Source organism: Rhinolophus ferrumequinum, chromosome X, assembly GCF_004115265.2.
Source record: "Rhinolophus ferrumequinum isolate MPI-CBG mRhiFer1 chromosome X, mRhiFer1_v1.p, whole genome shotgun sequence".
NCBI lineage: Eukaryota > Metazoa > Chordata > Mammalia > Chiroptera > Rhinolophidae > Rhinolophus > Rhinolophus ferrumequinum.
In genome coordinates, this window is record NC_046284.1 from 82,747,501 (window position 1) to 82,762,510 (window position 15,010).

General features: G+C 41.1%; 1 protein-coding gene across 5 annotated transcripts in view; it reads left to right on the forward strand.

The window, feature by feature from the left end:
• LOC117027350 (P antigen family member 1) overlaps positions 1-13,429 on the forward strand; it is a 29,601-nt gene extending 16,172 nt beyond the window's left edge. For 4 of the 5 annotated variants that reach the window (XM_033115008.1, XM_033115032.1, XM_033115020.1 and 1 more), the window contains exons 2-8: positions 2,345-2,436; positions 2,857-2,965; positions 4,531-4,644; positions 8,322-8,447; positions 9,546-9,671; positions 10,750-10,875; positions 13,301-13,429. In XM_033115008.1, coding sequence (XP_032970899.1) covers positions 2,353-2,436; positions 2,857-2,965; positions 4,531-4,644; positions 8,322-8,447; positions 9,546-9,671; positions 10,750-10,875; positions 13,301-13,338 — 723 coding nt within the window. In that variant the 5' untranslated portion in view covers positions 2,345-2,352 and the 3' untranslated portion in view covers positions 13,339-13,429. Of the gene's footprint in view, positions 1-2,267; positions 2,437-2,856; positions 2,966-4,530; positions 4,645-8,321; positions 8,448-9,545; positions 9,672-10,749; positions 10,876-12,835 lie in introns of those variants that run through there. The other variant, XM_033115040.1, reaches the window with a different exon arrangement.
• The last annotated feature ends 1,581 nt before the right edge of the window (positions 13,430-15,010 follow it).

The following is a 15,010-nucleotide window of genomic DNA, read 5'->3' on the forward strand; positions in this document are numbered from 1 at the left end:
TAGTCCAGTTTCATTCTTTTACACGTTGCTTTCCAATTCTCCCAGCACCATTACATTTATCCATAAACACATAGGTGCTGCACTGTTCATTGCAGCTTTATTTATCGTGGCCAAGACATGGAAACAAACAAAATGTCCTTCGATAGATGAATGGATAAGGAAGTTGTGATATATATACACAATGGAATACTCTTCTGCCGTAGGAAAAGATGAAATAATTCCATTTGCGAGAACATGGATGGATGTGTAGGTTATAATGCTGAGAAAAATTAATCAGACAGAAAAAGTAGAGAACCATAGGATTTCACTGATATGTGCTATATAAAACTCAAAACAACGAAAGAACAAGAGAAACAAATAAAGAAACAAAAACTCATAATCACAGGCATTAGTTTAGTGGTTACCAGAGGGTAAAGGGGGAGGGTTGATGGTAGAAGAGGATAAAGGGGAACAAATATATGATGATGGAAAGAGAACTGACTCTGGGTCGTAACACGCAATGTGATATAGAGATGATGTATTGCAGAATTGGACACCTGAAAATATGTAACTTTGCTAACAATTGTCACCCTAATCAACTTTAATTAAAACAAATAAGTAAATTAAAAAATATATGTATGTCTTTTGCCCTACCCCTTCTAGACTTGGGGAAGGTTCTACCCAGTTCTTGCTGTACCTGACTGTTAGGTAATAACGTCATCTCGATTATCAAGTAGTTTGGCTGGTTTGTAGGAAGGACAGCAGAAGCAGCATCACCACTGCTGTCCACCATGTGACACTGGACTGAGACTGGATCCTAGGACCATTATCAAAGGCTATTTGTGAACCACACACTGACTGAATGACCACAGGTATAATCGCAGGAAACCAGTTACCAGTCCAAGGATTTAAGTGTGCAATAAGGTGAGCAGAAAAGTAAAGAAAAGACGGTTAAAGCTAATTAATGTATGGAAGTGTGTAAATGCCTTGTTTGCATGACACATAATCCAGATGCACAGAAGGAACTGATGAATCCCAGTATGTGTAAAAAAGTGTATTAAAATCCTTAGTATCCATTTCTGTCATGGCCATATTTTCGACATGCATTCTCCACGAGGGGTAACGTGGGGCAGTGTGTCCACCACGATTCTGGAAGCATTAGAAAGATAGCAGGGGGAAGGAAAAAGACAGATCAGTCTCCTTTCTTCGACTACGGTAGGCCCCGGGCTTTCGAGGCTCTGAGGCCCAGGCGGGGAAAACCTCAACCTGCAAAGCGGGACCCCAAGTCAGTGCGCATGCTCAGTGGTGCACATGCTCCTGGGTGCGCATGCGCCTCGCAGCAGGCGGCAGTTGCTGCACAAGCGCAGTGGTGTCCGCGTTGTGTGAGCAGAACTGGGACGGAGGTGGTCGTGTTCATTCCTTCTGGATTCTCTCTGGCCGCTGGAGCCTGAACGGGTAGGTCCGCAGATCCGTCCTCCCAGGTGACGAAGGACGGGTGAGTGGGGGAACAGCCGCGGGCCTCAGCGGAGACGGGGCTGCTTTCTGTGGCTCCGAGGAGGACGGTCCTCGAGGTCGTCGTCTCTCCCCTGGCACGGGTCGTGGCCGCCATGGCCCCTGTCGTCACGGTGGGAGCGGGCCAAGGGGGGATAGTGGGTGGTGGGCCGTGGAGGGGAGGGGTCAGCTGAAAACGGGCAGCCTAGGGGCGTTATTTCAGTGTCTGCGGGCTGGCGGCCCCTGGAGCGGCCCCGGGAGCACAGAATCCGGAGTCCTCCGTGGGGCCCTGGGCTGGGGGCTGGGCGGGCTGTGAGGCAGGGCCTGGAAGTGGGATCGCTGTAGGACTGCCACTGGGTCCCCGAGGTGTGTCCTGTACCGAGCGGAGTGCCCCGGGAGAAGCGGGCCGTTGGGCTGTGTGGCCGCCCGTCCGTCCCCTGGGCCTCGTAGTCAGAAAACCGCACAGGCAGCGTGGAAAGACTTGAGCCTTTCTGTGTGTTCCAGCAAACCTTTATTGAAGCGGGAAAGTGGGCCTTGTGAGTGGGAGTGGGCCAAAAGCATTGGTCGCTGGAGGATCAAGGGTCGAGCAATATTTTCTTCAAGGTCTTCACGATGGGGAATCCGGTTCTGGAACCAAACCTGGCGTTTTGTCATGTGCTGACGGCGGTTATACTGCCAGCTTGTCCATGAAATAGACGGATTTACCTGCCTTTCTGTTTGGTGTGACCGGAAAGCATGTGCACCTACACTGACCCTGAGACGTATTTTGAAAGGGTTTTGAAATTTAAAAGCAAATTAAACTAGAACATAGCCATGGAAGTGGTTCAGCTAACCTCCTAAGTAAACTTTTCAAGTCACCTTATTCTTCTTTCAGGGTGAAGTATGAGTAAGCATGTGAGATCCAGATCCCTATGGGAAGTACTACTACAAGATGAAGAGTCTCCGGAGCCCGTTGGACGTGTGGTTGTGAGTGCTTTAATGTTCCATGTTTTCTCTTCCCAGACATGTATTTCCTGAGAGTTCTCTTGAACGACTCTAGATGCAGTGAAAAATGTTTCCGTGGCGTTAAGAGGAAGGCAACATCGATCCAGGAGAATTCCACGCTGGCATTGCCAGTGGAAAGGCAGCCGGTGCCTTCTTTCTCATGCTCGTTCCCCACGGACTGTGCCCATCCGTCCCAGCGGAGAGTGCAATCGCTTCTCAGGTCCTTGTGAGCAGCTCCTCTGGGAGTGGCCACAGTTTGGGAAGAGTCAGTTCACCAAGAATGAGAATATAGAATCATGCTTTTAAATGTATTTATTGTTATCTGTGATTATTCTGTATGTTTGTATCGTTGCCATGTGTTAACATAAATCCTTTCCTTTGCCCACATGCACACCACCCAAGGGCCAGCTACCCAGTGATGAACAACCTCCACAAGTGGAACCACCGACTCAGAGTCAGGAGATGACACCTGGTCAAGACAATGAAGATGAAGGAGCACCTGAGTTTCAAGGTGAAGGGAAAGGGAGGATGAATGCCTGTGGGGGGCAGGGGTGTGGGTGTGCCTGGCGTATTGTGACATACCGGAACTATGGATAGAAACCATTGAAAGGCAACTCAAACATTCCGTGAAAATGGGCTGAAAATGTGAACAGAGTATAGTTTCCAGCTTCTTGCACTCCTTCACTATAGTGACTTTTGTCATTTTCTGCAAGATTTGTTTTGTGTGCTTGAAAAGACAGCCCGTCTAAATCAGAGGAAACTGTGTAGTTTTCACTACAAAAATGTACATTCGTCCACTCGTTTAATTTGTTCTTCTTAGAACTTGGTTGAATGGCTTCTCAGTCATTGCATCACAAGTGTAAGCAACTTTTATGAGCGTGTGCAGAGTGTCACGTCAGCATATCCTGTAACACATGAAGTAAAACCTATTTGCATCAGGAAGGTAGCTTCCTTTTAAGATGAGAAAACTGAGGCTACGTGAGCACTTGACTCACTGACACAGAATTCATACCTCATTCCAAGGTTTGTGTGTTCTACCATCTCTGTTGGTGTACGAAGTAGTAAATGGTTTTGTATCAAATGCTACACTCTCAGATGTGTCTGTACGGTAACGTAGCTCATTGCTACGGCATGAAAACAGATGCAGTTCAATAGAGCAGCATAGAGACTCCAGAAATGAGTTCAGGGAATGATGGCCGCTGTATGCCCTGATCCATGTGTTTGTTATGGTCAGTTTGCTAAAAGCTGGACAATTCAGAATCCTGGCACATAGGTAATCATAGAGTGTGACTTTTTTAAACTGATGTAAAAAGGAGTTTAAATACTTTTAACATTAGGAAATGCAAAAATTCCCTAAAATTATTATGAAACGAATTATCTCTTGTAGCTCCATAGTATTTTCATCTAACACTTGTAACTTATTTACATGACTCAGGCCACGGATTACTGTACCAATTCTCTGTTAAGAGGTTTACGGAGTATGACTGACACTGCAGTCCATTCATTTCTTTCCAATCTACTTTCCTTAATCTCAGTGTAAGACACATATTTTGTTGTTTATCACTAATAATTTGTTTTTATTTTCGCTCCTTTCTTCTGAATGGGAGTCATTATGGAAAGTTCCATATGGGGCCCTGCACCTAAACATAACTAGTTTTTTTCACATAGTAAGTTTTGGCTTATTGCAGTAAGGGATTGATGTCACTACCATAAGAGTTGTTATAGGCCCCCAAATGCACTCAGTTGCACCTGCGGTAAATTACATTTCATTGTAATCATAAGACCGTCCATGGTGTAGCCCTCAGACTTCCTGGACAGAGCTGACGCTCTCTATTCTTACTACACGATGGCAATATACAGGAAATGGAGATGTCTGTGCTTTATCTTCAGACTGTGAGTTAAAATAAGGTTTCATTGTACAGGAAAACAGAGATACGCAGTGCACCTTTCCATCACACTTTTTCTCCCAGAAAATACAGGCTTTTATTGCTATCAGCTGAAGGGATGAAGATTTTAATTTACTTATTTATATGCCATGGATAATGGTCAAAAGGATAACTTTTTTTTTTCCTTAAGATCCTGACCCAGAAGCTGATCTCCAGGAACTGGCTCTCGCTAAGACTGGGCGTGAGGGCAAAGTGAAAGGGGAGAGTTTACCAAATTTACAGCCCTTTCAAATGCCAGCAGCAGGTATGTGATCCATGAAGAATGAAATTTATGTGTTTTCTTCACAATCCCATCTCCGATGCTATAGAGGTGCCATGCTGTAACGTTAATAGAGTCACATATAAAGATAACTTGTAATAGACTTCTGCCGCAAGGGCCTGACTGCCTGACTTACACTATTGGAGATAGAAACAAATGATGTCAAAAGCTATATTAAATTATAAAATACAAAAGCACATTGTTACCTTTGAGTATATTTCTTATAACTAACAGCAGATAATTTTCAGATTCTTTTATAATTCCTGCTTTTTAGAAACACGTGAATGCATTTGTCATCAATATCAGGTTGTATGAAATATGCTGAGGCACTGAAGTAGGTTCTAGTACCAGTTATAAAATAATGTGTGTTTCTCTGGGAGAATCTCATAACTTCAAAAACACCTTTGCTCTTTTATAAATGGTGAAATCAAGTCATATACATTAAAATCATTACCAATGGTGATTTTTGCCTTCTCTGGTACTCTTGCATAGCATACAGAGAATACCAAGTTGCTTCTTTTTCGTGACTTATACCGTGTTCCCCTGAAAATAAGCCCTAGCCGAACAATCAGCAGAAATGTGTCTTTTGGATCAGAGAGTAATATGAGACCCGGTATTACATTGTATTATATTATGTTACGTTATGTTGTATTCTATTATATTTTATTATATTATATCATGTTATATTATACAAGACCTGGTCTTATATTATAGAAAAATGAGACCAGGTCTTATATTAATTTTTGCTCCAAAAGACACATTAGAGCTGATTCTTCGGCTAGGTCTCATTTTCAGGGAAACACGGTACGAGAAACTATCATCTTGAGTCACATATTCAGATCTGAGTTGAGACTTCATAGTTAGTAAGATAATCAGTAAACACTTTCCTTGAAGTTCCTTTTTCTGTATGGAGACCCGCAGAGACTCTGTGAAAGTGTGGTCCTCGGGCTATTAAAAACAATTGCATATTAAATGTTTTGCCCAATGAAGCCTCACATGACGGTGTCATGAAATGGCAAGAGGAAGTCTCATTTCTGGTTTCTGTGTCCGATCGGTAGAGAGAATGCAGGCAATCACTGATACTCCAGGTGGGAGTGAGTGAGATACCTGTGCTGAGCATGCTCAGTCCCCACTGTCAGTTATTGACTTATTTTCCCTAACACATGTGTGGACCACGTGATATGATCACCTGTAACTATGCCAAATGTGGCATATTGCTGCTTTCTGTCTCGCAAAAACGAATTATTATGATTTGAAGTTCAAGGACTATAAGCTTAATAATTTCTGAGTAGTCAACTTAAGGCTGTTTACTGCTCAAATGGAAGCTGTTCTCCAGAAAAAGGTCAGCCAAAGACTGAGGGTGAGGACACAGAGGGTCCTGATTGTCAAAGGCAAGACTTTTCCCAATCTCCAGCGGATTGATGTGCTGGAAGCAGTGATGTTACCCAATTAGAATGCAAGGTGTTTGGTTTCCGACTTTCACAATACAGAGACGACATTACTAGAGCTCGCATAAAAAGATTTTTGAATGGTAGTTCAGACCCCAAATGCCTGACTGCCTGACTCCCACTCTATCAGTTACAGAAACGGGTTGGGTCAAAGATATATTGAACTACAAAATATGAGAAACTGTTCTTAGTTTTTAGTACATGTACTTTAACAAACAGGAAATGATTTTCTGATTCTTGTTTACTTCCTTCTTTTAACAAATACATAAGCATTTGAAATAGTTATCAGTTTGTGTAACACATGCTGAGATAAAGAACTAGTCTCTAGTATCAGCTTGAATATAATGTGTGGGATTCTGGGAGAACCCCTTAACTTCTAAACCGATAGCTCCTCTTACATAAATAGTAAATTCAAATGCAGATGTATAAAAATCATTCTCAATGTTGGTGTTTGTGTTCTCTAGTTCTCTTGTATGTAACACATAGAATACAGAGATACTCTGTTTTTCATGACTTATTTCTAATAGTATAACATCTTGAGTGACATTTCAGGATTTCATTGCAACTAAGATAATGAGTAAACAGTACGCCTGATCTTTAATTTTTTTCCTTTCTTTTTTATTTTTCGGTATGCAGACCTGTATACTTGCTCTTCGATTCTGACAAACTTTGAATTCTTCTGGCTCTTTGAACATAACTGCACTTTAAATCCTTTCCCCAATAGGGCCCCAAATGCCCAAATTGAAAAACGGCACGAATTTTCTAGTTGCTAGATTCTATGTGTGATCAGGAAGAGAGAATGCAGGCAGTCAAGGTGTCCGGGCCATTGGGAGGAAGATCCCTGTGCTAAGCACGCTCACTGTCAGCACTGTCAGTCTAAGTGAGTTACTGTCGGGAATGACAATGTGCGCACGATGATATTATCACCTCTAAGCATAACAAACGTGTCATAGTGTAAGTTCGTGAACCCAGCAATCAATTGATAACATTTCAGGCTCAAAGACTACAGCCTTAATAATTCCTGAGTAACCAATTAAGCATGCTTACTGTTGAAACTGGCAATGTTTTTTTAAATATCACGATTATGTATCTGTGGTGTGCTGGTTTCTACAATCCGCAGATTTAACAGTGATTGGTAGAAGGAATCATTACATTCCTAAAAGAAATGAATGCAGAGAGATAGCATTAACCAAAAGGATCATGGGGAAAATCTCAGTCTTGTTATCATAAAGAATGCTGTACAGAGTGTCCTAAATTCCGTTACATCTTTGTCCCACAGTGTGAATTGCAAAGAGAAAGAGAAAGGGAATGGTATGACTTGCCTCTAACAGGGTCTGATACGTGCATTCTTTGTCCCTTTGTGACTTCTTACATGTGTTGAATTACTCAGTTCTCATATTCCATTAAGCAATGAAAATATTCATAATTAACGAAAGAGAACACCACTGCCATTTTCACAGTCACATTATGATATTTTTAGTGTGGCACATAGAGTAATTATTAATTAAAGGTAACATGTAAACATGAATAAAATATCTTTATGTAAAAAATGGCACATCACGATTTCTACTTGTTGTTTATAATACACTTGCAAATTTTCCCTACATTATCATAGTGGAAAACAATAAATACAAATGTTACATAATATATGAATACCAGGAAAGTAGGAACGTCCCTAGGAGTAAAAACTGTCACCTCAGGAACCTTTAAACTCCAGGGAATGTCACGTCATCAGTAAAGCAACGAGCCTGGGCTGTCAGGTTAACTGCTCACAAATGCCCTTCGTAAAATTTCCTCTGCTGAGAATGTTCCTCTCAAACGTAGGAATGTGCGTTTTCATGTCTCAAAGGACAGTGAAGGCCCCAAGATTGTTTTTGACTCTATGAGATTATTGCATGTCATGTGGGCATCACTTGATTGGGACAGGTGACCGATGTGGACTGGAGAGCTGCATTGGAGCTCTGGATTAATTCCCCAGGGCTTTCTCTGGTTCTACCCCTGGAGGATAGAAGCTGAAGACGAAGCCTGTCTCGAGGTGGCTTCTTCTCTATGTCCTTAGTTGTTGGACTTTGGTTTATCTAGATTCAGGGGATTCTCAATGATGGCTGTTCTACAGCTTAGTTGTTATTTTGATGTGGTCAGGAGAGGACGCAAGCACAGTATTTACCTAAAGACCATCCTCACCGGAAATCTGTGAAAACGTTTTCTTATAAGGGCCTGACCCGGAAACTGATCTCCAGGACCTGGCTCAGCTGACCACTGGGGATGAGGGCAGTGATGGTCCTGTCGCCTTGGAGGACATTTTACCAAAACTAGAGTCCATTTATCTGCCAGAAGCAGGTACGTTACTCATAGGAATACAATTTTGGGGGTTTCCATTTGCCACAAGCACACCGTTGCAAATATAGAGATAACATACTCTAGCATTAGTAGAGCTCACCTAGGAAGATTTTTGAATGGTATTTCAGGCCCCAAAGGCCACCCTGCCAGACTTATAGTCTGTCAGTTACAGAAACGGTTTGAATCAAAGCTGTATCGAATAATAAAATCTGAAAACCTTTTCTTACTTTTGTGTATTTGTACTTTAACCAACAGCTAATATATTTTACAAGACTCTATAATTTCTTCCTTTGTCTAATACATAATGGATTTGAAATAATTATCAGTTTGTATGCAATACGCTGAAGTAGTGAATTAGGTGTTAGCACCAGCTTTAATATACTTGTGTGATTCTGAGAGAACCCCTTAACTACTGAACGGTTCTTTACTCTTGCATAAATCATCAATCCCAATCAGATATATAAATATCATTTTCAGTGCTGGCTTCTGTGTTCTCTAGTTCACTTGTATTCACTACAAAAATAGAAAGATACTCTGTTTTTCATTACTGATTGGTAACAATGTATCATCTTGAGTCAGATTTCAAGATTTCATTGCAACTAAGATGATGAGTAAATACTCGACTTGAAGTTTTTTGTTGTTGTTTTCCCTTTTGGGAGAACTGAATACTTGTTTTTGGATTCTCTCAAATTGTGAATTCTTCTGGCTTTTAGACAGCAATTGCATTTAAAATTTTTACCGCAATAGGGCCTCAGATGCCTGAATTATAAAGTGGCAAGAATTTTCTAGTTCCTAGTTTATCTGTCTGGCGATGTAGAGAGAATGCAGGCACCGATGGATGTCCTGGCGGATGTCAGTAAGATAGCTCCGCTAAGCAAGCTCACTGTCACCTTCGTTAGGCTATGATAGTCATTGTTGGTAATAAAAGTATGCAAACTATGATATTATCACCTCTATCCATATCAAAGGTGTCATACATATGTTTCTGCCTTCTAAAAGCAATTGTTTGCATTTCAAATTCAAAGACTATCACCTTAATAATTTCTGAGTAATCAACTTAGTATGCTTCCCTTCGCAATTGACAACCTTTTCTATTAGGAACTGATCTGGAAATTGATGTCCCGGACCTGGCTCAGCTGAACAGTGGGGATGAAGGCAGTGAAGGTCCTGATGTCGTGGAGGACATTTTACCAAAACTAGAGTCCATTTATATGCCAGAAGAAGGTTTGTTCCTAGGAGAATACAATTTACATGGTATCTGTTTTCCACAAGCACATCTTTAACAATGTAGAGGTAACATACTGTAACTTTAATAAAGCTCAGATCTAAATATTTTTCCCGAGTAATAGGCCAGCTGGCTGTCTGCCTGACTTACGTTCTATCAGATACAGAAACGGTGTGTGAAAGCTAATTGAATTATAAAATATGAAAGCCTTTTGTTACTTTTCATCATTTGTACTTTGACCCACCGCTAAAAATTTTCAGAAGCTTCTATACTTTTTACCTTTATCAAATACATCATGCATTTGACATAATTGTCGTTTGGTGTGAAACAAGCTGAGGTTCTGAAGTACCAGCTTTAATGTAATGTGTGAGATTCTGGGAGCACCCCTTAACTTCTACACGGTTCCTTACTTTTATATAAATAGTGAATTCAAATCAGATCTATATTAATAAAAACCATTTTCAGTGCTGTTCTATTGTGTTCTCTAGTTCTCGTGTATGTAATACATAGAACACAAAGACATTCTGTTTTTCATGACTTATTTACGATTGATGACATATCACCTTGTACCAAATTTTAAGATTTCACTACAACTAAGATAATGAAATAAGTCCACTTTATGTTTCCGCTTCTGTATGGAGACCTGTATCCATGTGGTCAGATTCTGTCAAATTCTGACTTCTGACTCTTTGAAAACAAATATAAATTTTAAATCTTTTTCCCCACAAAGCCTCAAATGACTGAGTCATGAAATTGCCAGAAATAGTCTAGATTCTATTTTCTGTGTCTGATCAAGTACAGAGTGTTCATGCAGTTACCGGTGACCAGGGAACTGTGGATAAGATACGTCCGCTAAGCGTGGTCTCCTTCATCACTGTCTTTCTTCGTGAGTCCCGCTAATACGAATGTGGAGACTAGGGTATAATCACCTCTAACCATTTCAGCTGGGGCATCATATACGTTTCTGCGTCGAAATGTCCATTGATAAGATTTGAATTTCAAAAGACTATAAACTTAGTAATTGCTGCGTAATCATCTTAGGTATGCTGGCCGCTCACATTTATAACATCTTTTAAGGGCCTGATCCGGAAGATGATCTCCAGGAACTAGCTCAGCCAAATGTTGACCAGGAGGGCAGAGATGGTCCTGATGACACGCAGGAGCTTGTATCTAAACTAGAAACCATTCGCATGCCGGAAGCAGGTATGTTATGCAACAAGAATCCTATTTATACGTTTACCAAATCGCTGACCATGAATTCTTGAGCTTTTGAATTTCAAGGCAGCATTTTGTATTTTGGGAAGAACTTGCCTTGCATTAGTCTTCTAAACCTTTTTACTGTACATTTGCTGAAGCGTTTCATTAGACTATTTACATTAAGAGTTTTCAGACTACTTCCAGGAGCCCGTTAGACATAGCGAAAATGTATTCATAGGCATAACATAGCCTATTAATGTACGTGTTATAAGATAGCTGCCAAATTGCTTGAGCATCCAATATCCAAGTTCAGGTAAAAAACCACAACAGGGTAAACCAAAGGGACAGGATACGAGATACGTAATAAAAGTGTAAATCCTTAGGAAAGGAAACATAATTTCACTAGTAAATAAAAAAGATGGTTCTTCTAAGAAGCATTTGTGAAGAAATTAACCATCGGACCTATGGACACTGAAAAACTTTTGTGAAGACTGTCCATGAGTTACATGATCTTGAAGAATGTGGAAGAAATCCAAGTACACAGGTTAGAAAATATGATTGAGACACTAACAGATATTGTTTTATATAATTGAAAGTGAGTACATTCTTGACCTCTAAAGTAGTATTTTCAAAATATGAATGGAATGGTTGATATTCTAGGAAACTATATATTATTTAATATATCCCAGTAATACTTGAATATCTGAACATCACAGATATCATGGGAGTGCTTTGGAAATTCATTAGAATTGTCCCTAAAAGATCTTACTTTAGTTAAGAACATGGTAGCGTATGCTTGAAAATTGATGAGAATAGATGTGTAAGCATTCTCATCACAAAAGATATATAACTATGTGAGGTGTTGGATGTGTTAATTACTTCCGTTTATCTTGGTAATCATTCCACAATGTATAGATACATCAAATCACCATGTTTCATACTTTAAATATATACAATCATGTTTATTATTTTTTTCTGAATAAAAATTGAGAGAGCACTTCTTTTGGAAGAAAATTTACCTTCTAGATATCTTCCTCTTTCTCTCATTCTCTTTCCTTATCGCTCCCTCTCTTCATTCTTTTCTTCTTCTTCTTCTTCTTCTTCTTCTTCTTCTTCTTCTTCTTCTTCTTCTTCTTCTTCTTCTTCTTCTTCTTCTTCTTCTTCTTCTTCTTCTCCTCCTCCTCCTCCTCCTCCTCCTCCTCCTCCTCCTCCTCCCTTCCTTCTTCTGCTTCCTTCTTCTGCTTCCTTCTTCCTTCTTCCTTCTTCCTTCTTCCTTCTTCTTGCCATGACATACATCCTTGGCATAGATATTCTTTACATTTTGGTGTCAGAAATGATGGTAATGACTTAAAACTAGTGTGACCATATAATTTATTATATAAATTGAAACACTTTCAGGTGTGGAAAAGACATTATTTATTATTATGCTTGGACTACAGGTGAAAATGGGGACACATTAATACCCCACTTAAACAATCACACGATGGCTAAAATGGCTCAAAGAAACGTTTTTCCATTCCTGCAACAGAGAGAAAACACAAATGTAGTTCTGGACTTTCCTTTTACTTCACTTAATCAGTAACCAATGTGACATTACCGTTTTAAGTATGTTATGCTCAGAAAATTATTTCAGGTAAAAGCAATTAATTGATACATTCCTGTAAATTTCTTTCATCTGTTAGGATTTATGGGGTGATGCTTGGATTTTTAGTAAAAGGGTACTCAATTTTTGCTTTCTGTTTAAAACTTCCATTTAACATTTTCATTCTGTGTCATGTGTTCTGTACAGAAACATTCATTTCATTTCCTTGTACCAATAGAAAGACTGTGCTAAAAAGTAGTGGTAAACGACATGCTTGGAAGTCTTTTTTACAAAACCAGAGCTGCAGTGTCCTTTGTACACCTACAGTGTAATCTCAATGACACTCTGCTAAGTTGCGTTCCCACCTTCATGTTTATCGTGCAGGGGAAGGGCAAGCACAGGATTAAGGAAGATGAGCTGAAAACACGAAAACTACCACGTGGGATATCTGACTGTGAAAATTGTCTCAGTAAAGGTTTTTTGCTTTCCCCGATGGGCATTACCAATCTTTTGTTAAATGTATGTCTAAGTGTTTGATAGTATTGAGAATTGCCTTGTTTTTGAAATTTTATATCCTGATTGAAGTTGTATATACAGATATATCTGCACATTGGTATTTCTCCAGCAACCTTGTTAATCTGCTTATTAATTCTGAAAGGTTTTGCCTAGATCCTTTTGGATTTTCAACATGCACAGTCATATCATTTGTGAGTACGAGCAGAGTTTTGTGCTGTTTGAAACATGTTGTCTTTTTTTCCCTTTTCTCATTTTACCACATTGGACAGAGCCAGCCAGTAGAGTATGAATAGAAGCGGTAATAGTGGGCCATCTTTCTCTTCTCTTTCATAGGAAATGCAGGATTTCAACATTTCAGCAAACTACTGTGAAGTAGAGGAAGTTCCACTCCAGTCCTGGTTTGCTAACAATATCTATCTCCAATAAATGTTGACTTTTCATCAAACACTGGTGCATTTATTGAGATAATTGATCTACACCTTAGTGTCATATGTTTAGGGTGCTCATGTATGACCTCCGGAGTGACATTAGCATGTGCTTTTAGGTCCTGCACTTTGGTACAAGGGTTACACTAGATTCCTCAAGTGAACTCCTCTGTACAAACTCTTTTAGTCTCTGGACGGGAACTCTGTGCAAGGCTGGGAGGAACGTAGCAGCAGCTTTCCCTTGTTCAGCTGTTTCTGGCTTCCTTCTCTCTTTTTAGTACTGGACCCCACTTCTAGGTGAGTGACAGGGCAGCTCCAGGTCCCCATCACTTCAGCCTTGGTGAGGTGCCGTCTTCCCCGCAAGATACCTCTAGTGAGGCTGTGGCTCTGAAAGCGACCTGCTCCTGTTTCTGTGATGAGGTTAATCTCCCACACACACTAAGTGAGACATCCTGTCTCTGTTAAGTTGCCTGGATAATTTCTATCTGTGTGACATGGTGGGGAATGGCCTGCCTGATCCTTCAGCTGCGTCCAGTTATGACAATACATCCCTGTATTGAGTTCTATACTAATGCCATGAATAATAATAACTCCCATTTGGGGGTGTGTGCTATGTGCTGGCCACTTCCCTGAGCTAGGTTCCATACATTTATGTCATCATTTCATCCTCAGAGGAAGGTAAGCCAGAATGTCCACAAAATTTATATTTGATCACCCCACAATTTGATAAAATTTGAGAAGACACTGTTCAGGCGCTCTAGCTCCCAATTCCAGCCTGGGGTAACATGTATCTCAGGCATCGCCGGGGACCCCTCTCGTCCCATTTCGGCCATACTCATTGTCTATAGATTTGATTAATTAGGAGCGGACGAGGGAAGAGCAGATTGGTTGTGGGGACAAGGAAGTCTAGAAATCCAGGTCCACTCGGGACAGTCCACCTGCTGATGGCAGCTGTGGCTCGTCCTGGGGAAAGGGATGGACCCCAATACCCCGTGTCAGAGCTTGTCACCCACAGGCACCGTGGCTGGTTGGCCGGGCTCAGCAGCGAATGCAGTGTTTATGGGCCACCTCCTGTGGATGTGGGGTTCACACTAACCCCTGTAGGGAAGGGTGCCTAACTCACCTTGACCAGAGGCGAGCAGGATTGGTCATAATACAGTTATTCCAGGACTCAGACACGAGGGGTCATTCTCAGAATCCCTCAGTCCCCGAGGCCCTTTCCGTCCCTGGAGTGAACCTCCTTCCCTCATAAGGACACGATGGTGACTGCAGACAGCAGGGTCTCCAATTGCCCTGGCCTCTCCCCTACAAGATGGATGGAACAGATGATACACAATCATCTCCCCAAATCTTCGTTCGTGAGCCAGTTGCGTAGGTAAAGCCAAAACAGGGAGACACCAGTGCTTGGCGATAGACAAAGGGTTATTCGATTGGGCCAAACGAAAGGACCGGACAGCGAGACTTCTCAAATCCTTCTCCCAAAATGCAAACGGAGGAAGTGTTTATGCAGCTAGGGAGTAAAGGACGGGCTGCTCCGGGGAACTGAGGGAGAAGTCTGTGTGTCTTCAGTCACAGATGACACTTTTTCATATCAGACTCGTGGGCCTCAGCAGCTGGG